Raw genomic sequence first — 27,669 nt, 5'->3', positions numbered from 1 at the left:
GGCCTGGTGTGTGTGTCTGCAGACTGAACAGCGCTCTGCGACATGAGCAGATGTTTGCTGACCGCTTCCTGCCCGATGCCGAAGCAGCGGAGGCTCTGGGACGCACTTGCTGGGAGGCCCTCATCACCCCCATCGTACAGAGCATCACCATCTCTGGTAACTTCCGGAGTCTCTGGATTTCTCAATATGCATACTACCGTACGCCACACTCATGCAACGTTATCCTGAGTATGTTTTTGTGAGGACGAGAGTGTGGAGAATGTATAAAACATTACATTTGAGAAGCACTCCCACTACTGTATAACCTCACACTGCACCTCCTCATTCACTGAACCTTCTTCCAGCCAGGACAATGCAACAATGGAGACGAAACCAGATATACACAAAGCAAACGTTTTACTTCATAATTATCAGCTAGCTGTATGGAAATCATAATAATCTAGCTAGCTAGCCAAACAGGCAAAAATGACCTAAAACTAAATGTTATGCAAGGTAGATGTACATTTTTCGTGGGTAGGGAGCTACCAATTCATCATGGCGATCTGGCTAGCTAACTAACAGTAGTAGATTGCCAGTTAGCCCCATTGACTGTTTATATGCTTAAGATCTACACACACTACAGTGGGTTTTGTGGGCAGGTAAACATGCCAAAATTAACACAGCATCTATTTATTAACGTATTAAGATACAATATTGTAGTCAGGCAACGTATGAGATGTTGCTATGCAACATTTAATTTTCTCTCTCTACAGTTCAAATAATGACATTTTGTGTAATTTTTACATGGTTGCGTAATATTTCTGTGCATACTTTATGTTGCATGCTTAAAAATATGTTCAAATGGAGTAAGCATTCGACAAGTGCCCTCCGTGCTCCGTTTCGCATACTTTGATTTGGAATCATACTCCGACCATCCCATGTACCAATTTGCGTGCTCAGAGCACGGTAGTATGCATTTTGAGAAACACACTCTCTCTCACTTCCTGCAATTCAGCTACGTTCTGTCAGCCATACATTTTCATCAACTAAGATGATTTTCTGTCAGAGTTGTAGTATGCCAACCTTGCTTTTCTCCTCCACTCCTAACAGAGACCCAAGTCCTCAGTCCCCTCTCCTGGTTACTCACTGAGTACCTGGACAACGCAGAGTCAGCCAGGCGCTGCAAGAGTCGGGCCGCCATCTTCAACTCCCGCGTCCGTCGCCTCACCCACCTACTGGTCCATGTGGATACCAGCCGAGTGAACACAGAGGAGCTCAAGCCGCCCATCAAATGCAGTGAGTAATCCTGTAACCCTATACCCTACCACTTCTTTACTTCTGATAAACACTGAAGTCTTTTCTCTGTCCAGCTGTGACTGATATTTCATTAGGCATAGTGGGACAAAATGTGGGCCTCTCAACCTGTTTGAATAGTATCTTGGCAATTATTGCCCCTAAAATTGGGTGCGGAAATCCTACAGGAATTGCTAATCAAAATGAGCTGCAAATAAATCTCAGTAGACTAAAGACTAGATTTTGCATGGTAGTACAATATTTGGAAATGCGAAGGTATTGATACTTTATTCATAATATTTGGTCGACAACCCATCACGTCCTCCGTATTTCTTTTGTTTTCAGAAGGTATCAACCGAAGCAAAGTTTTAAAGAGTAAGTAAGAGCTTAGAGGCTAATGTACTGCATTTAGTTATTCTTCCAGCATCTCCATTTTTATATTACTAATCACTGAGACGTTCCACTTTCCCCCCACACGCAACCCTCCAGTTTGAATTGAAAATGATCAGGACGATGTGTTACTCCTTTGTTTCTTTCAGTTGTTTTTGGCTGCAGTTTCATCCGCTACATGACCAAAAGTATGTGGACACCTGCTTGTCAAACATCTAATTCCAAAATCATGAGAATTAATATGGAGTTGGTCCCCCCTTTGTTGCTGTAACAGCCTCCACTCTTCTGGGAAGGCTTTCCACTAGATGTAGGGACTTTGCTGCGGCGACTTGCTTCCATTCAGCCACAAGCATTAGTGAGGTTGGGCACTGATGTTAGGTGTGGAAGACTTGTCGCCCATGTCGACAAGCAATTTTTGTATGGACCTCGCTTTGTGCACGGGGCATTGTCATGGTGGAACAGGAAAGGCCCTTCCCCAAATTGTTTCCACAAAGTTGGAAATACAGAATTGTCTAGAATGTCATTGTATGCTGTGGCGTTAAGATTTACCTTCACTGGAACTAAGAGGCCTAGCCCGAACCATGAAAAGCAGCCTGAGACTATTATTCCTCCTCCACCAAACTTTACAGTTGGCACTATGCATTGGGTCAGGTGGCGCTCTCCTGGCATCCTCTAAACCCAGATTTGTCCGTCGGACTGCCAGATGGTTGAAGCGTGATTCATCACTCCAGAGAATGCATTTCCGCTACTCCAGAGTCCAATGGCGGTGAGCTTTACACCACTCAAGCTGACGTTTGGCATTGCGTAAAGTGATCTTAGGCTTTTGTGCAGCTGCTCGGCCATGGAAACCCATTTCATTGAAGCTCCTTCTTCCAGTAGCAGTTTGGAACTTTGTAATGAGTGTTGCAACCGAGAACAGACCATTTTTACGCCCTACGTGCTTCAGCACTCTGCATTCCCATTTTGTGAGCTTGTGTGGCCTACTACTTTGCGGCTGAGCCGTTGTTGCTCCTAGATGTTTTCACTTCATAATAACAGCACTTACAGTTGACCGGGGCAGCTCTAACAGGGCAGAAATTTTACAATCTGACTTGTTGGAAAGGTGGCATCCTATGATGGTGCCATGTTGAAAGTCACTGAGCTCCTCAGTAATGCCATTCTACTGCCTATGTTTGTCTATGGAGGTTGCATGGCTGTGTGCTCAATTTAATATACCTGACAGTAACGGGTGTGGCTGAAATAGATGAATCCAGTCATTTGTCCACATACTTTAATATATGCAGTGTATTTATTTTTACCTTGAATTTCTCAAACCTTTTGCTTAGAAGATAACTGATTTTGTAATTTTCTTTCAGATGGCAAAGAGGGAAAGAACAAAGATGCAGCTGCTGTGTCCTCTTCGTCCTCCAACTTTGTCAAGCCAAAGGGGAAGAACATCAGCAGTATTGCAGGGATAGCACTATGTTGGCAGGGCGTGGTACAGAGACAGGTTAGCCACTCTTACTTCTCTAAAAACATTGAGGCCCATTATTAACCTACTCCGATCTAATGTTCTTGAAGTAAGTAGGCATAGTCATTCGGATCTAAAGTTTAAGTCAAGATGGCATCAGTAAATGATTCTCAGGCCGGATTTAAGTTCCTTAAAAACATTTTTTTTACTTGAGAGTGATTACTCAACCCATGTTTAACAGGTGAAGAAGTTCTTGGACTCGACGTGCAGTCTGCCAGACTTTGTGGAGCGTTACAGGAACATGTACCTCCATCTGAAGAATGCCATGGAGGAGCTGTTTGGCCAACAGACAGCATTTGTGCTGGCTCTCCGCCACGGTTTCTCTGCTGCTCTCCTACAGCTCTCCATCCTCACCGCCATGCATGTGAGTTATACTGAATGACCTGTACTCAATACTACCTGGGTCATGTTCATTAGGGCAAGCAACGGAAAACGGCAATAGTCCAAATGAACGTGACCTGACAGTGTACCTGTAACATGTCTGTGTGGGTTACATTCGCTATCTCTGTGTTTGCAGATGAGTGAGCGGTTTGCCCAGTACATCGACATGATGATCCAGGAGAGTGGAGTGGACTCTGGCAACGTGGAAACTCTTAACCAGTTGCAGCAGTTTCTAGAACCTATGCTCTTCCTCTCCGGCCTGGAGCTTGCCAACACCTTTGAGCACTGTTACAGGTAAGGCCACATTTCTTTATCTCTAGCAGATTCCTGCATGGGTCAGTTTTTTTGGAACCGCACCTGCCCCCTGCCGGCCAAATAAATTCCAAGCCCTACCCGATATCTACCTAGAATTGTTCCTGGAGCCGATCTGTGACCCGCCAAATAACATACATTTATTTCATTATTTTTATGACTCCAGAGTAGTACACTATTAGAATTAGTCTACATGTCTATTCAATGTTTGGATAAAAGGAAACCATGTCATGAATTAAGAAGGAATGCCCGTCTTGTAATTTTCACAATGTAATGCTGCACAACTCAAATTGCTTTTAAAAAATAGCCTTCTTATTAGCCGCCTCCTTCCCTGCTGAAGCTTATAGCCGACATAACAATACCCTTACATTTAGTATTTTTTTAATAATCTGTTTAATTTAAATAAACAATTCCCAGAATTGAATATGCTGTAGATTATTGGCTACTCAAACTTTTACCAGCCTCATAGGTTTAAACTTTATATGGGCTGCGTATTGGTCTAAATGAACAAAAACTTGAATTCATGTAATAATTAACCAAAATATCGTAAACTAATAACTACCTGCAATTTTGCCAGTTGGGTATCCATCTACCGGGTTGTTGTTCTCGTCCACAATGACTGGAAAAATGATTTGTGCAGCACCCGTTTCCACGATGGTGTATTCCACCATCATAACCTTTTTATTTCTCCTGTCACGTTAGCCATTTTCATGTGAGCAAGGAGTCAGGGAAAATAAACTTGGAAATGTATTGTCAAGAGTTGGAAGGGAACATAAGCTCTACACGTGGACAATTTAGGAATGTTTCAACACCACACACATAATGGACAGTTAGTTCCCTGCTCCACTCTCTCCCTGTGTGGTTAGTAGCCTAAGCTATGTCTGTCTCACTGCTCACATAATAGAATTTGCAACACAATTCAACATAACAAGCTCATTTGTTCAAATAATATTATCTCGATTTAACACGTTACCGACCTGCAATATAATTGTTCTGTACTGTACCTAAGACCATTTATCATTCATAAAAGGACCATATTGTAGCATTGTCTAGAGTCTCAATCCATCTCTTTTCCCCGTCCCCCTCCTCCACAGGTACTACCTCGGTGACAGGCTGCTGGGCCAAAGCAAGGTGTGGCTGGAGACTGCTGTCATAATGCAGATAGGCACCTGCTTCCCAAACCGCTTCCCCCAGCAGATGCTGAAGAATCTCAGTGAGTCTGAGGAGCTGCAGCAGGAGTTCCACCTCTACCGCCTCCAGCAGCTGGACAAGACCCTGCAGGATGTCAACGAAGAGGTGAGCAGAGAATAAAAACCACCACTGCAATGTTTTTATATAAATATATATATATATATATATATACACATATACATGCATGCATACATTTTTCCACATTTTGTTACATTACAGGATTATTCAAAAATGATTTTTTTTTTTTAAGACCCTCATCAACTGCACACAATACCCTGTAATGACAAAGCAAAAACAGGTTTTTAGACATTTTTGCAGAAAATACCAAAAATAATATCTGAAATGTCACATTTACGTAAGTATTCCTACCATTTACTCAGTACTTTGTTGAGGCACCTTTGGCAGTGATTACAACCTCGAGTCTTCTTGGGTATGACGCTACAAGCTTGGCACACCTGTATTTGGGGAGTTTCTCCCATTCTTCTCTGCACATCCTCTCAAGCTCTGTCAGGTTGGATGGGGAGCATCGCTGCACAGCTATTTTCAGGTGTCTCCAGAGATGTTAGATCGGGTTCAAGTCTGGGCTCTGGCTGGGCCACTCAAGAACATTGAGACTTGTCCCGAAGCCACTCCTGGGTTGTCTTAGCTGTGTGCTTAGGGTCATTGTCCTGTTGAAAGGTGAACCTTCGCCCCAGTCTGAGGTCCTGAGCGCTCTCTGGAGCAGGTTTTCATCAAGAATCTCTGTATCCGTTTATCTTTCCCTTGATCCTGACTAGTCTCCCAGTCCTTGCTGTGTTGAAAAACATCCCAATAACAGGATGCTGCCACCACCATGCTTCACCATAGTGTCATGACTCTCCCGACAGTGGATCAAAAGACCCATTAACTAGGCATGTGTTTGAAGATAGCCAGACCCCTCCTTACATCTAAATGATGTATAAAATATATTAATAAATAGGAAAATACTTTGGTGAAGATAGCAATGTGATTTTAGCCTTCTAAATGAGGTAATTGCGTTTCATATAAACCAATTCCACTGATTTCAAAAAGTGATCCTCCAGAAAGTAGAGAGCAACACTTATGCAGCTCCACTACACAATACATTTTTCAAAAAGCCGCTTTCGCACAGGATTACCAACAGACTGACGAGCTCAAATAGACAGAAGCCTTGACTATGGCAGACAAATCTGAACTCCTCTCTGCATGTCCAGCCCACTCATTATCTCAGCTGATCATGGCTTGTGGGAAGGTTGCCAGCTTTTTCTGTGGTTTAACCAACAAGGCTCGTAGTTAAACCATTTTATTCGTATTTACAGATGGCATACAAGTTCAAGGCATTTCTGCCAAAAAACACATTTTGATAAAAATATTTTTTATGATCAATCGGCTCTCCTGTGAAGTTGTGACTTGCGACATACGTCTAGTTTCCTGAATCGGGTCACAAATATGTATTGCATTTCTAATCCGTTTGAGAGGTTAGAGTGCTAAGTATTAATATTTCCATGAGCGTAGATTCCAAATGTTTCCAAGTGTTCTCTCACTCTAATTTTATTTTATTTTAATATTTATTTAACTAGACAAGTCAATTAAGAACAAATTCTTATTTACAATGATGGCCTACACTGGCCAAACCCGGACAACGCTGGGCCGATTGGGAGTCCCATAGGGTGGCGCACAATCACAGCCGGTTGTGATACAACCTGGATTCGAACCAGGGTGTCTGGAGTGACTTCTCAAGCACTGAGATGCATTGCCTTAGATCGCTGCACCACTCTTCCCTCTCCATATGTGTAACAAGCCGTCATATCTTGCCAGTCCACTAGGGACTTTTATATCATGTATGTATGTGTATTCTGTGTTATTATTTAGTTAGTAAATAAATTAAATCAATTTGTTGTACTGAATATTCAAAAGGTCTAGGGTTCTTGCGGATCTAAGGATTATGCGACGTTCAGAATGAAACGGAGGTAATGATTAATTGACTGTTATTGATGACAGAGATATATATATATATATATATCTTTAGAGTTTAAGTCGTGAGAAAGTAATTTGTTAAACTACTTTTCCCGTGGTGCACCAAATTCCTAATGAGTTAATTGTTACATGATTCATTTAATTGAGTAATAATTAAGTTAGTTAGTTGGTAAAATACTGAGTTAGTTGGTAAAATAGCAGTCATCAGAGTAATGATACTCTGAGTCACGGCAGTAGGGATGGTGCCAGGTTTCCTCCAGACATGCCTAATTGATGGAGTGCCTAATTGGTGGAGTGCTGCAGAGATGGTTGTCCACTCCACAACCATCTCTGCAGCACTCCACCAATTAAGCATTTATGGTATAGTGGCCAGACGGAAGCCACTACTCAGTAAAAGGCTAATTAAAGATTATCTGTCCGATGAAACCAAGATTGAACTCTTTTGCCTGAACTCTGGAGCTCTGTCAGAGTGACCATTGGGTTCTTGGTCACCTCCCTGACCAAGGCCCTTCTCCCCCGATTGCTCAGTTTGGCTAGGTGGTTCCAAACTTCTTCCATTTAAGAATGATGGAGGCCACTGTGGTTTTGGGGACCTTCAATGCTGCAGACATTTTTCAGTACCCTTCCCCTGATCTGTGCCTCAACACAATCCTGTCTGGGAGCTCCACGGACAATTCTTTCGACCTCATGGCTTAAGTTTTTGCTCTGACATGCCCTGTCAACTGTGGGACCTTTCTAAATCATGTCCAATCAGTTGAATTTACCACAGGTGGACTCCAATCAAGTTGTAGAAACACCTCAAGGATGATCAATGGAATCAGGATTCACCTGAGCTCAATTGTATGTCTCATAGGAAAGGGTCTGAATACTTATATAAATAAGGTATTTCTGTTTTCATTTTTAATGAATGTTCAAACATTTCTAAACAGTTTTCTCTTTGTCTTTATGGGGCATTGTGTGGAGATTGAGTAAAATGTTAAAAAAATATATATTTTAGAATAAGGCTGTAACATAACAAAATGTTGAAAAAGTAAAGGGCTTAATGGTAAGTAATGTAGTGTCATTTTGGAGTAACTTTTAATGTAAATAAGAATATAATATAATGATGAGTGAAAGTTACAGATGACATTAATATCATACCCCTCAGAAAATGCTAACCTCCCCTTCTATTGTAATGGTGAGAGGTTAGCATGTCTTGGGGGTATGATATTTGTGCGTCTAACTTTCTCACTCATTATTATTCACGATTCATTCAGGATTATCTGTAATCATGATAGTTTTCAAATGAATGTAGAAGTGTTTAGAAACCATTTTCTAATCTTATTTACAATAAAAGCAATTCCAAACGTTACTACATTGTTTACCATGTATTTCTATTGGGCACAAAATAATCTGAAACAACCAAAACGAACAGCAAATGACTCCAACTTTGTAGAGTCACAAGTGTGATGTAGTTATTGATTGCTAGGAATATGGGAACTAATACTAAAAACATTTGACTACTTTAATAGACATACAGTTGAAGTTGGACGTTTACATACACCTTAGCCAAATACATTTAAACTCAGTTTTTCACAATTCCTGACATTTTAATCAAAATTCCCTGTTTTAGGTCAGTTAGGATCACTACTTTATTTTAAGAATGTGAAATGTCAGAATAATAGGAGAGAATTATTTATTTCAGCTTTTATTTCTTTCATCGCATTCCCAGTGTGTCAGAAGTTTACATACACTCAATTAGTATTTGGTAGCATTGCCTTTAAATTGTTTAACTTGGGTCAAACGTTTTGGGTAGCCTTCCACAAGCTTCCTACAATAAGTTGGGTGAATTTTGGCCCATTCCTCCTGACAGAGCTGGTGTAACTGAGTCAGGTTTGTAGGCCTCCTTGCTCGCACACACTTTTTCAGTTCTGCCCACACATTTTTCTATAGGATTGAGGTCAGGGCTTTGTGATAGCCACTCCAATACCTTGACTTTGTTGTCCTTAAGCCATTTTGCCACAACTTTGGAAGTATGCTTAGGGTCACTGTCCATTTGAAAGACCCATTTGCAACCAAGCTTTAACTTCCTGACTGATGTCTTGATGTTGCACAATATATCCACATCATTTTACTTTCTCATGATGCCATCTATTTTTTGAAGTGCACCAGTCCCTCCTGCATCAAAGCAGGGGGGTGATGCTGCCACCCCCGTGCTTCACTGTTGGGATGGTGTTCTTCGGCTTGCAAGCATACCCCTTTTTCCTCCAAACATAATGGTCATTATGGCCAAACAGTTCTATTTTTGTTTCATCAGACCAGAGGACATTTCTCCAAAAAGTACGATCTTTGTCCCCATGTGCAGTTGCAAACCGTAGTCTGGCTTTTTTATGGTGGTTTTGGAGCAGTGGCTTCTTCCTTGCTGAACGGCCTTTCAGGTTATGTCGATATAGGACTCATTTTTACTGTGGATATAGATACTTTTGTACCGGTTTCCTCCAGCATCTTCACAAGGTCCTTTGCTGTTGTTCTGGGATTGATTTGCACTCTTTGCACCATGGTACGACAATCTCTAGGAGACCGAACACGTCTCCTTCCTGAGCGGTACGACGGCTGCGTGGTCCCATGGTGTTTATACTTGCATACTATTGTTTGTACAGATGAACGTGGTACCTTCAGGCACTTGGAAATTGCTCCCAAGGAAGAACCAGACTTGTGGAGGTCTACAATTTTCTTTCTGAGGTCTTGGCTGATTTCTTTTGATTTTCCGATGATGTCAAGCAATGAGGCACTGAGTTTGAAGGTAGGCCTTGAAATACATCCACAGGTACACCTCCAATTGACTCAAATGATGTCAATTAGCCTATCAGAAGCTTCTAAAGCCATGACATAATTTTCTAGAATTTTCCAAGCTGTTTAAAGGCACAGTCAACATAGTGTATGTAATCTTCTAACCCACTGGAATTGTGATAAGTGAAATAATCTGTCTGTAAATAATTGTTGGAAAAATTACTTGTCATGCTCAAAGTAGATGGCCTAACTGACTTGCCAAAACTACAGTTTGTTAACAAGAAATTTGTGGAGTGGTTGAAAAACAAGTTCTAATGACTCTAACAAAGTGTATGTAAACTTCTGACTTCAACTGTAAGTGATTTTGTCCCAATACTTTCGATCTGTTTAAAATTGGTGGACTATGTACAAAAAACAATTTCTTAATGGTTCGCCCAATATGGATGAAAATACCTTCAACTTAAAGCTGACAGTCTGAACTTTAACCCCACGGTCATTGTATAATTTCAAAGTGTTGGAGTACAGAATGTACTCTGTGCCACTGTCACAATACTTTTGTAGCTCACTGTATATAACATATGATCGACTCCAAAGCAGCATACACATTGTCGTGACGTGACTATCATTGTGATGACTGCTATTTATCAAATAGTTATTTCTAAATTTAAATTAATCATGTAACAACTAACTCATTAGGAATTTGGGGCACCACGGGAAATGTATGTTTAATCTCCCGAATTAACTCCAGAGTATATAGACATCGTACCAGTCACCAATTAATAATTTCCTCATCAGTTTCAATCTGAACGTCGTTGACTTCGTAAATCTGCACAAACCTGAGTCTTACTAATCATTCTGTACTATACAATATATTGATTTGATTATTTACTGAGAAGCTAAATGATAAGATATGATAGACGCGGTGTAGGTTATTGATAAACTTAACACGATGACAAGTCCCTCGCGGACTAATACAATATGACACTGGCTACACAAGATGGAGATTTAAATTTAAAGAGCGAGAAAGCGACAAAGAGAAGCAACACTTGGATACATTTGGAAACTATACTTATAATAGCCCTAATATCTTGCCCCGAACTGCCGCTCTTATGGGTAAGAAGTAATGCATGTATTTACATGTTGAAGGTCTTCGTCGGGTGTCTCTGTTGGGCCCAGGCCTCTGTGGGCAGAGTTCTGCTCGGTGAGAAGGGGTCTGTTCCTCAGTGTAAGTCTCTGATTGTCCACGAGATGTCACAATGTCCTTTCTCTTAGTTGTCTGTTTACTTGTACTCGTTCTGGAAGAGGGGTCTTCTGAGCCGTGTAGATGATCCCAGAGTGGGGATAAGAGCAATGTAGGCAAACAATGATTTGAAGAGAATAACCGGATTGTCCTGCTTAAATTCACTTTCTTAGATACAGTACTTAACCATAGCAATGATTAAGAGGTTCCTTTGTCTTCAACCTAATGTTGCGTTTCGGGGTCGTGACTAATCGTAGACCTCAGCTGCAGCTTGTGGCCCTTCTAGTCTGATATGTTAATTCTTAACTCAACTGCTTTATACCTTTTTGTAAAATTGAGGTGTTTACATCAGGCTGGCACGCTCTCTGGGTTCCCTGGGGCGTGGCTAGTTACGAGTCAAGGTATCACAATATGATCTCGTTAGAGAACTAAAATCACAATCTTATCGTCATAAAAACATTCTTTATCTTGGATATTTTCCACACAATGTAAAGTATGTAAACATGACATACACATATGAAAGCTCTTCAAGTTACAATGTTTTCGTTATAACGTCTTCATGCAACTTTTAATGACATCACAACATAGACAGTAATTTTCCATATTCCATCTCTCATCATTCCCAATATTCGGATATTGAAATATATTGTCCATGGTTTAATGTTTAAGTTCTTGGGTGGCAAACTCTTCTGTAACACAGATGCATTCCATTTGTCCAAATTAGGCCCCAAAAGGAATCGTCTGCTGCCTATTGTTAACGATCTACGTGAGATGTCATAAAACCCCCACATCATTCCTCTCCCCGGAGCGCTGTAGAGCTGATCCACTGTAATCTGATCCTTTGGATCCTCACAGGAGAGTCATGACAACACATTACTATGTTATATGTCCTATTGGGAATCCAACCCATAACCTCCCAAAAATGTTGTATTTTTCTGTGCTGCAGATGATGGATGATCAGTCGTCCGAGCTTGATGAGGAGAGTGAAGTGAAGGTGCTGGTCCTGTCTCCTCGCTGCTGGGCAGTCTCCTCACCCTGCTACCTGGACAACTCCAGCAGATACTTCCCCAAGCAGCTCTCCACCTACCTGGCCGAGTTCACAGATTTCTACTCTAACAGTCAGTCCCATTCTGTCATCGGTCTTTTCACAAAGTTTTGGCTGTGTGTTTCTCTCCTCATATTGATTATACACTGAACAAATATATAAACGCAACATGTCAAGTGTTGGTCCCATGTTTCTTTAGCTGGAATAGATATTCCCAGAAATGTTCCATATGCACAAAAAAACCCTGATGTGTACATCCCTGTTGGTGAGCATTTCTTCTTTGTCAAGATCATCCATCTGACAGGTGTGGCATTCCAATAAGCTGATTAAACAGCATGATCATTATACAGGTCCACCTTGTGCTGGGGTCAACAAAAGGCCACTCTAAAATGTGTAGTTTTGTCACACAACACAATGCCACAGATGTTTTGAAGGAGCGTGCAATTGACATGCTGACTGCAGGAATATCCACCAGAGCTGTTGCCAGAGAATTGAATGTTCATTTCTCATACCATAAGCCGCCTCGAACATAGTTTTAGGGAATTTGGCAATATGTGCAACCGGCCTCACAACTGCAGACCACGTGTAACCACACCAGCCCAAGACCTCATCTGGCTTCTTCACCTGCGGGATTGTCTGAGACCAGCCACCCAAACAGCTGATGAAACTGAGTATTTCTGTATGTAAGCCCTTTGTGGGGAAATCTATTTGATTGGCTGAGCCTGCCCACCCTGCCCAGTCATGTGAAATTAATAGATTAAGGCCTAATGAATTTATTTTTATTGACTGATTTACTTATATGAACTGTAAAATCTTTGAAAGTATTGCATGTTGCGTTTAATTTTTGTTTTAGTATATTTTAGATCTTTCTCATAAGCCAAAATCTCGCAAAGTTCCATCAGAGCCAGTCCGTTATAATGTCATCTATGAGAACGAAGTGCTAGAGGCTGATTGGTGCGTGGTGTGTGTTTTGTCTGCAGGCCAGTGCATGTACAATCTGACCCACAGTAAGCCCCGGCGTCTACAGTGGACCTGGCTGGGCCATGCAGAGCTGCACTATGGCTCCTGCACTCTCTACGTCTCCACCCTGCAGATGTACATCCTCCTACAGTTCAACCACCAACCGGTAACTAGATTAGGGAAATTGAGTTTAATAATCAAATGTTTTAAATTGACACTAAACTACCTCCTGTTGTTATTTTCAGGATGTATCTGTGGAGGCTCTTCAGCAGGCTACAGGCCTTTCTCCGACAGTGCTGGCCCATGCACTGTCTCCCCTCACTGCAGAGAAGGGCATTCTCACCACAGACAGCCCTGACAACAATCTTGTGAATGGTGAGCTCCCGCTCTGTCTTTCCCTGGCTAGCTCTTTCTCTGAGCCTTTCAGAAATGCATTCTATGGAGCTACTGTGGATCCTTCCAATCCAGCAATTTTTTACAAAAAAAGATTCCATCCCCTGAATTGTTCCCCAGTTAGATGTTATTTTCATGACAGCTTTGAATTTACTGTTGGCGTTTGTGGAGTTGGACTGAATGTAAGGTTTTGTCCTGCTCTACACATAGGAGTCCTGAGGTTGAACATAAAAGCTCTGTCTCAGAGTTTGGAAAACCACAGTTACTGCTACCTGCTGCCCAAGCAGACCTACCTGAATGTGGACGAGGACGCTGCCTGCTCGCTGGAGAGGAAGAGGAACTTCATCTACTGCCTCGTCATCCAGATCATGAAGGCTGAGAAAGAGATGAACATAGACAACCTGGTGTTCAGAGTAAGGCCTTGTTCCCTCATGTGTGACCAATGGAGATGATCAACTGATCCTATGTTTTTATTTTATTTAACTTTTATTTAACTAGGTAAGTCAGTTAAGAACAAATTCTTGTTCAGGGGAGAACGACAGCTAGCAGTGGGTGTCTTTTATGTCCCTTATTTTATCCCTTGTCCTCCCTCAGGTGTTGGAGACGTGTCAGAAGCGGGAGGTGACTCGTTCCCCAGGCTCGGTGCGTTTCAGCTGCAGCACTACAGACGTGCTGTCCTGTGTCATGCACGTCATCAGCAAGGGCTACATCAGGCGCAACGAGGACAGCCCCCACATCGTGGAGTTCCTGCCTGAAGACCCCTCCACTCCCCAGAAGGGCCAGGCGCATTTCTCCTTCAGCAAGGCAGAGCTGAAGAATAACCCCAGCAGCAGCAACGCTGACATCAGGTGTGCGGATGACCCTTGACCTAGTGGGGGAAGGGTTTTTAATGTAAATTGCTGGTGTGGCCTCTCGGTTGATTCTGTATCTCAGGGCAAGTTCTTTGTTTTTGAATTGTAGGGAAGGAGAGTATAATAATTACTAACAGGCCTTATTTTCCATGTATATGTCTGTCTGCTATAGCCATTGCATAAATGCTTTAATAGCTAACCAATTGGGTTGAGGTCTTCAGCCCTGACGTTACAGCACTTATTTGTGCCATATGTACTTGTTCTTTGTCCTAGTTGAGCTTTTTAAATACACATTGACCTAAACTGTGGCTGCATGGCAATGTCAGTCATTTCACATACAGGATGACCATTGACTACTGATGCTGTTTATCTAAGCCATAACCTTCAAAGAAACCCATGGCTCTAATAGTCTAATACATGCAACACAAAAAATATCTAGGCTGTTATGCCATATGTTGAGAAACAGTCAAAAGATGCTAGTGAATGTTCTATGAATATAAATAATAAAGAACATTTGAACTTTGTTTGTTTGTTGCTTTCTTATTTTTATTTTTTTATTTTTTTTGTACTCCTTTTTTTTCCCCAATTTTGTGGTATCCAATTGTTTAGTGGCTACTATCTTGTCTCATCGCTACAACTCCCGTACGGGCTCGGGAGAGGCGAAGGTTGAAAGTCATGCGTCCTACAATACACAACCCAACCAAGCCGCACTGCTTCTTAACACAGCCCGGAAGCCAGCCGCACCAATGTGTCGGAGGAAACACCGTGCATCTGGCAACCTTGGTTAGCGCGCACTGCGCCCGGCCCGCCACAGGAGTCGCTGGTGCGCGATGAGACAAGGATTTCCCTACCGGCCAAACCCTCCCTAACCCGGATGACGCCAATTGTGCGTCGCCCGGCCGGTTACGACAGAGCCTGGGCGCGAACCCAGAGTCTCTGGTGGCGCAGCTGGAGCTGCCCTTAACCACTGCGCCACCCGGGAGGCGTTGCTTTCTTATTTTGTGTGGGTATAATACAGTAGTCTAGAAATGCTGTGTGGGGTGATCTTTTTTTAATAAAGATACCACAATTTGTCTCTACAACTTTTTGCAGTTAAAATCACACAAACTACTAACCTGATAATTACAAGCTCTGCTTTCCATAAGGATGTTATTCTGCCGCACTGTTTTTAATGACACATGCTTGTTCTCTGAAATGAGAGTATTTCCAACGTAATTATACTAAACTGTGACCCTCCTCACATTTAGAGGTTAAGATTTCCATAGATGTAACTTACCTCTTGTGACCCGCTGTGTCTTCTCCTCCAGCCTGGAAGGCATCTTCGCAGCCCCTCAGAGTGTGGAAGACGGGGTCCTGGAGGCTGTCCTGTTGTCCATGGGCCGGACTATGAACCAGGAGGAGGTCCGGCAGCTGATGCAGCGCACAGTGCAGCAGGTCTCTGGCACCCTGACTCTGGACCTGGACCGGGCTGAGCACCTGCTGGTCCACTGCAAGTGGAACATGGACGTGCTAATCCAGCGCTACACAGACGACCCAGACTCCCTGGTCATGGCTGCTGGGCTGAGGGGCTGGAACCCCCAGCCACCCCACAGCCCTGTGTCCAGCTGCCCTGTGTGCCTCATCTCTCAAACAGGGGAGGCAGAGCCTGTTCCCACCCTCTGCTGCATGCACTACTGCTGCCGGGTCTGTCACTTTACCGATTTTTCTAATCCTTTTCTAACTTTAAACTAGTTGAATCTTGTATAGATGCTTTAAAGGGACATTTTGAAGTTGCTATATATTTTTTTTTATTTAGAAATGAATGATATGTACCCATTGATTATTGCCTTCACAAAGTATTCATACATTTTGTTACAACCTGAAATCAAAATGGATTTAGTATATATTTTCCCATCCCATCTATACACAATACCCCATAATGACAACGTTATTTGAAGTGAGATAGAGAAATACACAACAAAGTATGTGGCCACCTGATTGTCAAACATCTCATTCTAATTATTAATATGGAGTTGTTCTCCCCCCTTTGCTGCTAAATCAGCCTCCACTCTTCTGGGAAGGATTTCCACTAGATGTTGGAACATTGATGCGGGGACTTGCTTCCATTCAGCCACAAGAGCATTAGTGAGGTCGGGCACTGATATTGGGCGATATTAGCTCGCAGTCTGCGTTCCAATTCATCCCAAAGGTGTTCAATGGGGTTGAGGTCAGGGCTCTGTGCAGGCCAGTCAAATTCTTCCACACTGATCTCGAAAACCCATTTCTGTATGGACATCGCTATGTGCATGGGGCAATTGTCATGCTGAAACAGCAAAGGGCCTTCCCAAACTGTTGCCACAAAGTTGGAAGCACAGAATCGTCTAGAATGTCATTGTATGCTGTCGGATTAAGATCTACTTTCACTGGAACTAAGAGGCCTAGCCCGAAGATTTTCCTCTAGATTTTCCTCTAGGATTTTGTCTGTGCTTAGCGCGCTCTTCCATTTTAGTTTTATCCTAAAAAAAAACGATCCATAACATGATGCAGCCACCACCATATGAAGATTGGTACTCGGTGATGTGTTTTGGATTTGCTCCAAACATAACACTTTGTATTCAGGAAATGAAGTACATTTGTTTGCTACATTGTTTGCCGTTTTCCTTTAGTGCCTTATTGCAAACGTTGCATGTTTTGGAATAGGTTTCCTTTTCACTCATTTAGGTTAGTTTAAAATTCACTGCTCAACTGAGGGACCACATCTGTATGTGTGGGGTACAGAGATGAGGTAGTCATTCAAAAATCATGTTGTCCATGCAACTTATGTGACTTTGTTAAGCACATTTTTACTCCTGAATGCATTTAGGCTTGCCATAACAAAGGGGTTAAATAGTTATTGATTCAAGACATTTCAGCTTTTCATTTTTTATTACATTGTAAAAATTTCTTAAACATAATTCCATTTTGACATTATGGGGTATTTACTGGGTGTAGGCCAATGACACAACAATCTAAATGTAATCCATTTTGAATTCAGGCTGTAACACAACACAATGTGGAAAAAGTAAATGGATGTGAATATTTTCTGAAGGCACTGGAACTTTTATAAATGCCCCATGAGCTTAGTTAAACTGTCTTTACCCCATCAGAACCCAAAATACACTGCTCAAAAAAATAAAGGGAACACTTAAACAACACAATGTAACTCCAAGTCGATCACACTTCTGTGAAATCAAACTGTCCACTTAGGAAGCAACACTGATTGACAATACATTTCACATGCTGTTGTGCAAATGGAATAGACAACAGGTGGAATTTATAGGCAATTAGCAAGACACCCCCGATAAAGGAGTGGTTCTGCAGGTGGTGACCACAGACCACTTCTCAGTTCCTATGCTTCCTGGCTGATGTTTTGGTCACTTTTGAATGCTGGCGGTGCTTTCACTCTAGTGGTAGCATGAGACGGAGTCTACAACCCACACAAGTGGCTCAGGTAGTGCAGCTCATCCAGGATGGCACATCAATGCGAGCTGTGGCAAGAAGGTTTGCTGTGTCTGTCAGCGTAGTGTCCAGAGCATGGAGACGCTACCAGGAGACAGGCCAGTACATCAGGAGACGTGGAGGAGGCCGTAGGAGGGCAAGAACCCAGCAGCAGGACCGCTACCTCCGCCTTTGTGCAAGGAGGATCAGGAGGAGCACTGCCAAAGCCCTGCAAAATAACCTCCAGCAGGCCACAAATGTGCATGTGTCTGCTCAAACGGTCAGAAACAGACTCCATGAGGGTGGTATGAGGGCCCGACGTCCACAGGTGGGGTTTGTGCTTACAGCCCAACACTGTGCAGGACGTTTGGCATTTGCCAGAGAACACCAAGATTGGCAAATTCGCCACTGGCGCCCTGTGCTCTTCAGATAAAAGCAGGTTCACACTGAGCACGTGACAGACGTGACATAGTCTGGAGACGCCGTGGAGAACGTTCTGCTGCCTGAAACATCCTCCAGCATGACCGGATTGGCGGTGGGTCAGTCATGGTGTGGGGTGGTATTTCTTTGGGGGACCGCACAGCCCTCCATGTGCTTGCCAGAGGTAGCCTGACTGCCATTAGCTACCGAGATGAGATCCTCAGACCCCTTGTGAGACCATATGCTGGTTCGGTTGGCCCTGGGTTCCTCCTAATGCAAGACAATGCTAGACCTCATGTGGCTGGAGTGTGTCAGCAGTTCCTGCAAGAGGAAGGCATTGATGCTATGGACTGGCACACCCGTTCCCCAGACCTGAATCCAATTGAGCACATCTGTGACATCATGTCTCGCTCCATCCACCAACAGACTGTTGCACCACAGACTGTCCAGGAGTTGGCGGATGCTTTAGTCCAGGTCTGGGAGGAGATCCCTCAGGAGACCATCCACCACCTCATCAGGAGCATGCCCAGGCGTTGTAGGGAGGTCATACAGGCACGTGGAGACCACACACACTACTGAGCCTCATTTTGGCTTGTTTTAAGGACATTACATCAAAGTTGTATCAGCCTGTAGTGTGGTTTTCCACTTTAATTTTGAGTGTGACTCCAAATCCAGACCTCCATGGGTTGATAAATTTGATTTCCATTGATCATTTTTGTGTGATTTTGTTGTCAGCACATTCAACTATGTAAAGAAAAAAGTATTTAATAAGAATATTTCATTCATTCAGATCTAGGAAGTGTTATTTTAGTGTTCCCTTTATTTTTTGAGCAGTGTATAAGATTGTTTTACAATGTTTGTAAACAAACACTACAGCCTTAAAGCATGGTTTAAACTACAAATTTGATATCATGGATGGTCAGTCCCTTCATGGATAGCTCGGTCTATAAATTTGAGCGGTTAGATTTCTCCAACCCCAGCCCTCCGCTTTTTACCTGAAACCGGGTTGAGGGAGCTTTGTTATTATTTCAACTGCTGATTGCTGCTTTAAGGATGAATTAGACTGTTCATGTTGAGTCGGAACATCTGCTCCTAATTTATGTGTGAACAGTTTGTCACAGGACTCCCATTTCATGATGATTTATTTTTTCTTCCTAGTCTTGCTGGCAGGAGTACCTCACGGCCAGAATTGAGCAGAACCTGGTGATGAACTGCAACTGTCCAATAACAGACTGCCGAGCACAACCTACTTCTCAGTTCTTCTTCAACATCCTGACCAACAAGGACACCATCGCCAAGGTCTGCACCCCCCCCCCCCCCCACACACACACACACACACACACACACGAGAGCATCACCCTTAAAGTGAATTTGGAAAGTATTCAGGGAGTTTCTCCCATTCTTATCTGCAAATCCTCTTAAGATCTGTCACAGGTTGGATGGGGAGCATCTTGCACAGCTATTTTCAGGTCTCTCCAGAGATGTTTGATTGGGTTCGGGCCCTGGCTGGGCCACTCAAGGACATTGAGGCTTGTCCCGAAGTCACTCCTGTGTTGTCTTGGCTGTTTGCTTAGGGTCGTTGTCCTGTTGGAAGGTGAACCTTTTCCACAGTCTGATTTCCTAAGCGCTCTGGAGCATGTTTTCATCAAGGATCTTGCTATACTTAACTCTGTTCATCTTTCCCTTGATCCTGAGAAGTCTTCCTGTCGCTGAAAAACATCCCTACAGCATGATGCTGCCACCACCATGCTTCACCGTAAGGATGGTGCCAGGTTTCTTCCAAATGTGACACTTGGCGTTCAGGCCAAAGAGTTGCATATTGGTTTCATCAGACCAGAGAATCTTGTTTCTCATGTTCTGAGAGTCTTTAGGTGCCTTTTGGAAAACTCCAAGTCGGCTGTCGTGCCTTTACTGAGGAGTGGCTTTTGCCTGGCCACTCTACCATAAAGGCCTGATTGGTGGAGTGCTGCAGAGATGTTGGTCCTTCTGGAAGGTTCTTCCATCTCCACAGAGGAACTCTGGAGCGCTGTCAGAGTGACCATTGGGTTCTTGGTCACCTCCCTGACCAAGGCCCTTATCCCCGATTGCTCAGTTTGGCCGGGCGGCCAGCTCTAGGAAGAGTCTTGGTGGTTGCAAACTTCCATTTAAGAATGACGGAGGACCGTCAATGCTGCAGAATTTTTTTGGTACCCTTCCCCAGATCTGTGTCTCGACACAATCCTGTCTCGGAGCTCTGCGGACAGTTCCTTTGACCTCATGGCTTGGTTTTTGCTCTGACATGCACTGGATGATCCATGGAAACAGGATGCAGCTGAGCTCAATTTTGAGTATCATAGCAGAAGGTCTGAATACTTATGTAAATAAGGTGTTTTTGATTTTTATAAATTTGCAAAAATTTCTAAACCTGTTTTTGTTTTGTCATTATGGGGTATTGTGTGTAGATTGAGCATTTTTACTTAAATAATCTATTTTAGAATAAGGCTCTAACGTAACAAAAAATACTTCATGTACTGTATATAAACCCATAAAGTTATGTCTGTCCAGTTGTACATGTTTGCTGATCGTGAGTTTAAAACAGTAGGGCCTATCCATCCTCTAAGGCTCCTGTCCTCTGTTTCTCCCCAGTATGAGAACGCTCTCCTCCGGGGCTATGTGGAGTGCTGCTCCAACCTGACCTGGTGCACCAACCCCTTGGGCTGTGACCAGATCCTGTGCAGGGAGAACATCGGCAGCATGGGAACCTGCTCAAAGTGCTGCTGGTCCTCCTGCTTCAGCTGCAACTTCCCAGAGGTTAGCACTGAGCTGTTATACACGTCTCCTGTCCTCATTCATGTGGTTTATTTGTCTTTTTTTTTTACTTCAATGGCATTGAATTAGAAATCCATATTTGTACGGATACCCATCAGACTTGGTGTAGTGTAAATCTATCTAGTACATACAGTATTTTGTTCATAGAGACAAGTAAGCATAGAGGATAGATTTATGCTGATTTCTTAACCTCCACTATCTCCCCAGGCTCACTACCCAGCCAGCTGCAGTCACATGTCCCAGTGGATAGACGATGGTGGCTACTACGAGGGTATGACCATGGAAGCTCAGAGTAAGCACCTTGCCAAACTCATCTCCAAACGCTGCCCCAGCTGCCAGGCCCAGATAGAGAAGAACGAAGGGTGCCTACAGTAAGTATAAAGCCACTGGACCCGTTTCAATCCTCAGCCCAGTTTGTTCTCTGTCGATTTCCATCAAAACATTTCATGGTTTACCAGAAGTATGTTGTAGGGATTTCTAGGCATCACTGTTACTGCCACTCAGTGTCAAAACATTTTTTTCAGTATGACTTGTGCCAAATGTAACCATGGATTTTGCTGGAGGTGTCTCAAGCCATGGAAACCAACCCACAAAGATTACTTCAACTGCTCAGCTATGGTAATTCCAATTGACTTGATTAAGTTAAGTTTGTGCTTCATACGAATTTGGGTTTCCCCTCCATATGTATTTGGACAGTGAATTTTTTATTTGGCTCTGTACCCCACCATTTTGGATTTGGTCAAGTGTTTCATGAGGCCACTTTACAGAATGTCACCTTTTATTTGACGGTATTTTCATACATATCTGTTTTACCGTTTAGAAATGAAAGCACTTTATGTACAGTGCCTTCGGAAAGTATTCAGACCCCTTGACTTTTTCCACATTTTGTTACGTTACAGCCTTTTTCTGAAATTGATTAAATAAATAAAACATCCTTCGCAGTCTATACACAATAGACACGACTTGTTTTTAGAAATGTAAAACAAAATAATAAACAGATACCTTATTTACATAAGAATTCAGACCCTTTGCTATGAGACTCAAAATGGAGCTCAGAGGCATCCTGTTTCCATTGATCATCCTTGAGATGTTTCTTCAACTTGATTGGAGTCCACCTGGTGGTAAATTCAATTGATTGGACATGATTTAGAAAGGCACACACCTGTCTATATAAGGTCCCACAGTTGACTGTGCATGTCAAAGCAAAAACAAGGCCTTGAGGTCGAAGGAATTGTCCGTAGAGCGCCAAGACAGGATTGTGTTGAGGCACAGATCAGGGGAAGGACACAAAAACAATTCTGCTGCATTGAAGGTCCCCAAGAACACAGTGGCCTCATCCTTCTTAAATGGAAGACGTTTGGAACAACCAAGACTCTTCCTAGAGCTGGCCACACGGCCAAATTGAGCAATGAGGGGGGAAGGGCCTTGGTCAGGGAAGTGACCAAGAACCCAATGGTCACTTTGACAGAGCTCTAGAGTTCCTTTGTGGAGATGAGAGAAACTTCCAGAAGGACAACCATCTCTGCAGTACTCCACCTAACAGGCCTCTATGGTAGAGTGGCCTGACGTAAGCCACTCATCAGTAAAAGGCACAACAGCCCTAAAGATTCTCTGGTCTGTTGAAACCAAGATTGGAATCTTTGGCCTGAATGCCAAGCGTCAGGTTTGGAGGAAATCTGGCACCATCCCTACGGTGAAGCATGATGGTGGAAGCATCATGCTGTGGGGATGTTTTTTAGCAGCAGGGACTGGGAGACTAGTCAGGATCGAGGCAAAGATGAACAGAGCAAAGTACAGAGATCCTTGATGAAAACCTGCTCCAGTGTGCTCAGGGCCTCAGACTGGGGCGAACGTTCACCTTCCAACAGGACAGCGACCCTAAGCACACAGCCAAGACAGCGCAGGAGTGGCTTCGGGACAAGTCTCAATGTCCTTGAGTGGCCCAGCCAGACCCGGAAGTTTAACCGATCTAACATCTCTGGAGAAACCTGAAAATAGCTGTGCAGTGACGCTCCCCATCCAACCTGACAGAGATTGAGAGGATCTGCAGAGAAGAATGGGAGAAACTCCCCAAATACAGGTGTGTCAAGCTTGTAGCATCATACCCAAGAAGACTCGATGCTGTAATCGCTGCCAATGTGCTTCAACAAAGTGCTGAGTAAAGGGTCTGAATACTTATGTAAATGTGGTGTTTCATTTTTTATTATAAATGAGCAAACATTTCTAACAACCTGTTTTTGCTTTGTCATAATGGGGTATTGTGTAGATTGAGGAAAAGGGGTCTGAATACTTTTCGAAGGCACTATCTAGTCCCCCCATTTGAGGAAGTCAAGTATTTGGACAAATTTGCTTACTGTATTAAAGGAGTCAACGGTTTAGTATTTTGTCTTTTCACTCAATGACTAAATCAAGCTTGTACAAACTTGTTGGATGCATTTGCAGTTTTTGGTTGCGTTTTGATTATATTTTGCCCAATGGGAACTGAATGGTGAATAATGTATTTTCTCATTTTGGAGTCACTTTTATTGTGACTAAGAAATCAAATCAAATCAAATCAAATTTTATTTGTCACATACACATGGTTAGCAGATGTTAATGCGAGTGTAGCGAAATGCTTGTGCTTCTAGTTCCGACAATGCAGTAATAACAAGTAATCTAACTAACAATTCCAAAACTACTGTCTTGTACACAGTGTAAGGGGATAAAGAATATGTACATAGGATATATGAATGAGTGATGGTACAGAGCAGCATAGGCAAGATACAGTAGATGGTATCGAGTACAGTATGTACAAATGAGATGAGTATGTAAACAAAGTGGCATAGTTTAAAGTGGCTAGTGATATAGTTACATAATTTCCCATCAATTCCCATTATTAAAGTGGCTGGAGTTGAGTCAGTGTCAATGTGTTGGCAGCAGCCACTCAATGTTAGTGGTGGCTGTTTAACAGTCTGATGGCCTTGAGATAGAAGCTGTTTTTCAGTCTCTCGGTCCCAGCTTTGATGCACCTGTACTGACCTCGCCTTCTGGATGATAGCGGGGTGAACAGGCAGTGGCTCGGGTGGTTGATGTCCTTGATGATCTTTATGGCCTTCCTGTGACATCGGGTGGTGTAGGTGTCCTGGAGGGCAGGTAGTTTGCCCCCGGTGATGCGTTGTGCAGACCTCACTACCCTCTGGAGAGCCTTACGGTTGAGGGCGGTGCAGTTGCCGTACCAGGCGGTGATACAGCCCGCCAGGATGCTCTCGATTGTGCATCTGTAGAAGTTTGTGAGTGCTTTTGGTGACAAGCCAAATTTCTTCAGCCTCCTGAGGTTGAAGAGGCGCTGCTGCGCCTTCTTCACGATGCTGTCTGTGTGAGTGGACCAATTCAGTTTGTCTGTGATGTGTATGCCGAGGAACTTAAAACTTGCTACCCTCTCCACCACTGTTCCATCGATGTGGATAGGGGGGTGTTCTCAAGAATGTTTCTCAACACTTCTACATTTATGTGGATAATCATGGGGGGGGGGGTGATCCAATGCAGTGATCCACTTTTTTTCTGACTGCAGGTGAGTAAAGCAGCAAGGCAGGAAAAGAAGTTCCAAGACTACAACGAGAGATGCACTTTCCACAACCAAGCCAAGGACTTTGCCATCAATCTAGAGAGCAAAGTCTCCTCCATCAATGAAGCCTTGCAAATGAAGACGTTGACGTTTGTTATTGATGCCTGCAAAGTCCTCGCTCAAGCGCGCAAGGTAAGGGGTAGTAAACTCATTTGAAAATAACTGTCCAATCGGTAGAGACATTTAAGCAATCACCACGCAATCACCAATCACCATGCACGCTTTTGGAACATTGACATTTAAAAAAGTCTAATAAATCAATTTAATATACACCATCACAATATATCCTTTATTTTAGGCAGGTGTAAAGAAACATTATGATATGAAGAACATGTATTTTAGAATAACAGAATAGGAGTTGGCCTAGTATATGTTATGTTACATAGGCTGTATGTAGGCTTGTTCATTTAGTAGACAAGATATGCTTATGTCGGATGCTGTTGTTTTATATTCTATGATTTTATAGTAAGAAGAATACAATTGAACTTATCTGAATAAAATATAAACAGTATTTGTCCCATTCTGGTGTGAGTGCACATATGAGCATAAAAGTGATCATTTGAAACCGGTCCCATACACTAGATTGAGTTTGCCACTTTAGTTGCTGAACAAACATATAAATGCAACAATTTCAAAGATTTTACTGAGTTACAGTTCATACAAAGAAATCAGTCGATTTAGATAATTCATTAGGCCCTAATCTATGGATTTCACATGACTGGGAATATAGATATGCATCTGTTGGTCACAGATACTTCAAACAATTTAGGGGCATGGATCAGAGAACCAGTCAGTATCTGGTATGACCACCATTTGCCTCATTCAGTGCGACACATCTCCTTCGCTCAGGCTGTTGATTGTGGCCTGTGGAATGTTATCCCACTCCTCTTCAATGGCTGTGTGAAGTTGCTGGATATCGGCGGGAACTAGCACATGCTGTCGTAAACGTTGATCCAGAGCATCCCAAACAGGCTCAATGGATGACATGTGGTGAGTATGCAGGCCATGGAAGAATTGGGACATTTTCAGCTTCCAGCAATTGTGTACAGATCCTTGCGACATGGGGCTGTGCATTATCATGCTGATACATGAGGTGATGGCGGCGGATGAATAGCATGATCTTGTCACAGTATCTCTGTGAATTCAAATTGCCATCGATAAAATGCAATTGTTTGTTGTCCGTAGCTTATGCCTGCCCATACCATAAACCCGCTGGCCGCCATGGGGCACTCGTTGATAGCAAAGCGTGCTGTCTACCATCTGCCTGGTACAGTTGAAACCGGGATTAATCTGTGAAGAGCACACTTCTCCAGCGTGCTAGTGGCCATCGACGGTGAGCATTTGCCCACTGAAGTCGGTTATGACGCCAAACTACAGTCAGGTCAAGACCCTGGTAAGATCGATGAGCACGCAGATGAGCTTCCATGAGACGATTTCTGACAGTTGTGTGGAAATTCTTTGGTTGTGCAAACCCACAGTTTCATCAGCTGTCCGGGTGGCCGGTCTCAGACGACCCTGCAGGTGATGAAGCCGGATGTGGAGGTCCTGGGCTGGTGTGGTTACACGTGGTCTGCAGTTGTGATGCCGGTTAGACATACTGCCAAATTTTCTAAAATACCATTGGAGTCGGATTATGGAAGAGAAATCAACGTTCAATTGTCTGGCAACAGCTCTGGTGGATATTCCTGTAGTCAGCATGCCAATTGCCCGCTCCCTCAGCTTGACACATCTGTGGCATTGTGTTGGGTGACAAAACTGTACATTTTAGAGTGGCCTTTTATTGTCCCCAGCACCAGGTGTATCTGTGTAATGATCATGCTGTTTAATCAGCTTCTTGAAATGCCACACCTGTCAGATGGATGGATTATCTTGGCAAAGGAGAAATGCTCACTAACAGGGAATGTAAACAAATATGTGTACAACATTTTACATAAATAATATTTTTGTGCGTATGGAACATTTCTGGGATTGTTTATTTCAGCTCATGAAACATGTATATGTACATGTATATTTTTGTTGAGAATAAATCTTAGACTGTCTTAGAAATCAAAATGTATATGGGCTGCATGGTGACACTATAGGCTATTGATGTTTTGGGAAAGTCACAAAAAAAGCTTGTTCCTTGCCTCAGGTTGCACATGTGGTTCTCAATTTAATCCCATCTTTACCAATATGCTAAATGTGTTTAGATTTAGAATGGCCCATTAATGGACAGGGGAAGTAAGATGTAGTCTGTATGCACTCGAATAGCGAATGGAGGCTGCTTTCCCACCGGTTCGTTTTTCAATCATGACGGGTTATTACACTCCATGCATCAACTACTGTTTTTGTGGAGCATGCAGCCTCTTGCACGACAGGTGATGTTCTGCCCAAACTCTGTATACCATGGGCTCTAAAACCCTGTTCCTGCAGCTTCCCAGTGCTTCATTTGGGAAACCAAGTCAAATCTTTTCATGAACGTTGATAGTAAAAAAGAAATAAATCACAACGAAAAACAGGCTATTTCATTGAACTGTTGCCAGCCCCTCTCTCTGCATGTTCGAGAAAGGAATGAATTATACAGAGAGATGGAAATGGATGGTGGTGGGATTCTGTAGCTAAAGCCTATTACTAGGCTATTCAAATACAAATTCACTATAATTATGGGCTAACTCTTAAGTCGCCCTGCACAATTGATGAATCAATAGCATCTCCTAGGCCTATACGTTCTCTCCCAGACTCATGGATAGAAAGTTTGGAGTGTAGAATAAGGTAACCAGTCCATCCAGTATGCAAAATAATACAGTCCATACTCAAAGGCAATTGCTAGAATTTTAATTTTGGCGTATAGGCCAGACCAATTTTGAACCAAAAACATCTTAAGTCAGTTTAAAATATTTTTCTGCCGTGTGTAATATGCGGTACGCTATATATTGTATAACGGAACAATCATTATTTTAATTCAATGTTTTTTCAGGCTTGTGCACATATTATAGGCCTGTGTATGGATAAGCTTGAGTATGCATATGTTTTTAATTTTTTATGAATCATCACATTAGAAAGCGCTGTCCATTTCGTTGTTAGTCTTTGAAACAACATCCACAACGACCATGT

At 42.9% G+C, this 27,669-nt stretch overlaps 1 protein-coding gene across 16 annotated transcripts in view; it reads left to right on the top strand.

Annotated features, from left to right (window-relative positions):
• The window catches only part of LOC110527477 (cullin-9), a 66,605-nt gene that overhangs the window by 32,989 nt on the left and 5,947 nt on the right, over positions 1 to 27,669 (top strand). For 5 of the 16 annotated variants that reach the window (XM_090237813.1, XM_090237825.1, XM_021608783.3 and 2 more), the window contains 17 exons: positions 23 to 156; positions 1,090 to 1,275; positions 3,018 to 3,151; positions 3,354 to 3,536; positions 3,690 to 3,847; positions 4,960 to 5,161; positions 11,986 to 12,157; positions 13,065 to 13,210; positions 13,290 to 13,419; positions 13,648 to 13,850; positions 14,032 to 14,285; positions 15,596 to 15,971; positions 19,323 to 19,463; positions 20,790 to 20,954; positions 21,180 to 21,343; positions 21,497 to 21,590; positions 24,523 to 24,708. In XM_090237813.1, coding sequence (XP_090093939.1) covers positions 23 to 156; positions 1,090 to 1,275; positions 3,018 to 3,151; positions 3,354 to 3,536; positions 3,690 to 3,847; positions 4,960 to 5,161; positions 11,986 to 12,157; positions 13,065 to 13,210; positions 13,290 to 13,419; positions 13,648 to 13,850; positions 14,032 to 14,285; positions 15,596 to 15,971; positions 19,323 to 19,463; positions 20,790 to 20,954; positions 21,180 to 21,343; positions 21,497 to 21,590; positions 24,523 to 24,708 — 3,028 coding nt within the window. Of the gene's footprint in view, positions 1 to 22; positions 157 to 1,089; positions 1,276 to 1,617; positions 1,648 to 3,017; positions 3,152 to 3,353; positions 3,537 to 3,689; positions 3,848 to 4,959; positions 5,162 to 11,763; positions 12,158 to 13,064; positions 13,211 to 13,289; positions 13,420 to 13,647; positions 13,851 to 14,031; positions 14,813 to 15,595; positions 15,972 to 19,322; positions 19,464 to 20,789; positions 20,955 to 21,179; positions 21,344 to 21,496; positions 21,591 to 24,522; positions 24,709 to 27,669 lie in introns of those variants that run through there. The other 11 variants (XM_021608792.3, XM_021608765.3, XM_021608803.3 and 8 more) reach the window with 6 other exon arrangements.

Source organism: Oncorhynchus mykiss, chromosome 1 (assembly GCF_057628025.1).
Source record: "Oncorhynchus mykiss isolate SJ-2025 chromosome 1, ASM5762802v1, whole genome shotgun sequence".
In the NCBI taxonomy this organism is placed as follows: Eukaryota; Metazoa; Chordata; class Actinopteri; order Salmoniformes; family Salmonidae; genus Oncorhynchus; species Oncorhynchus mykiss.
This window is presented reverse-complemented; position numbering and strand designations above follow the sequence as displayed.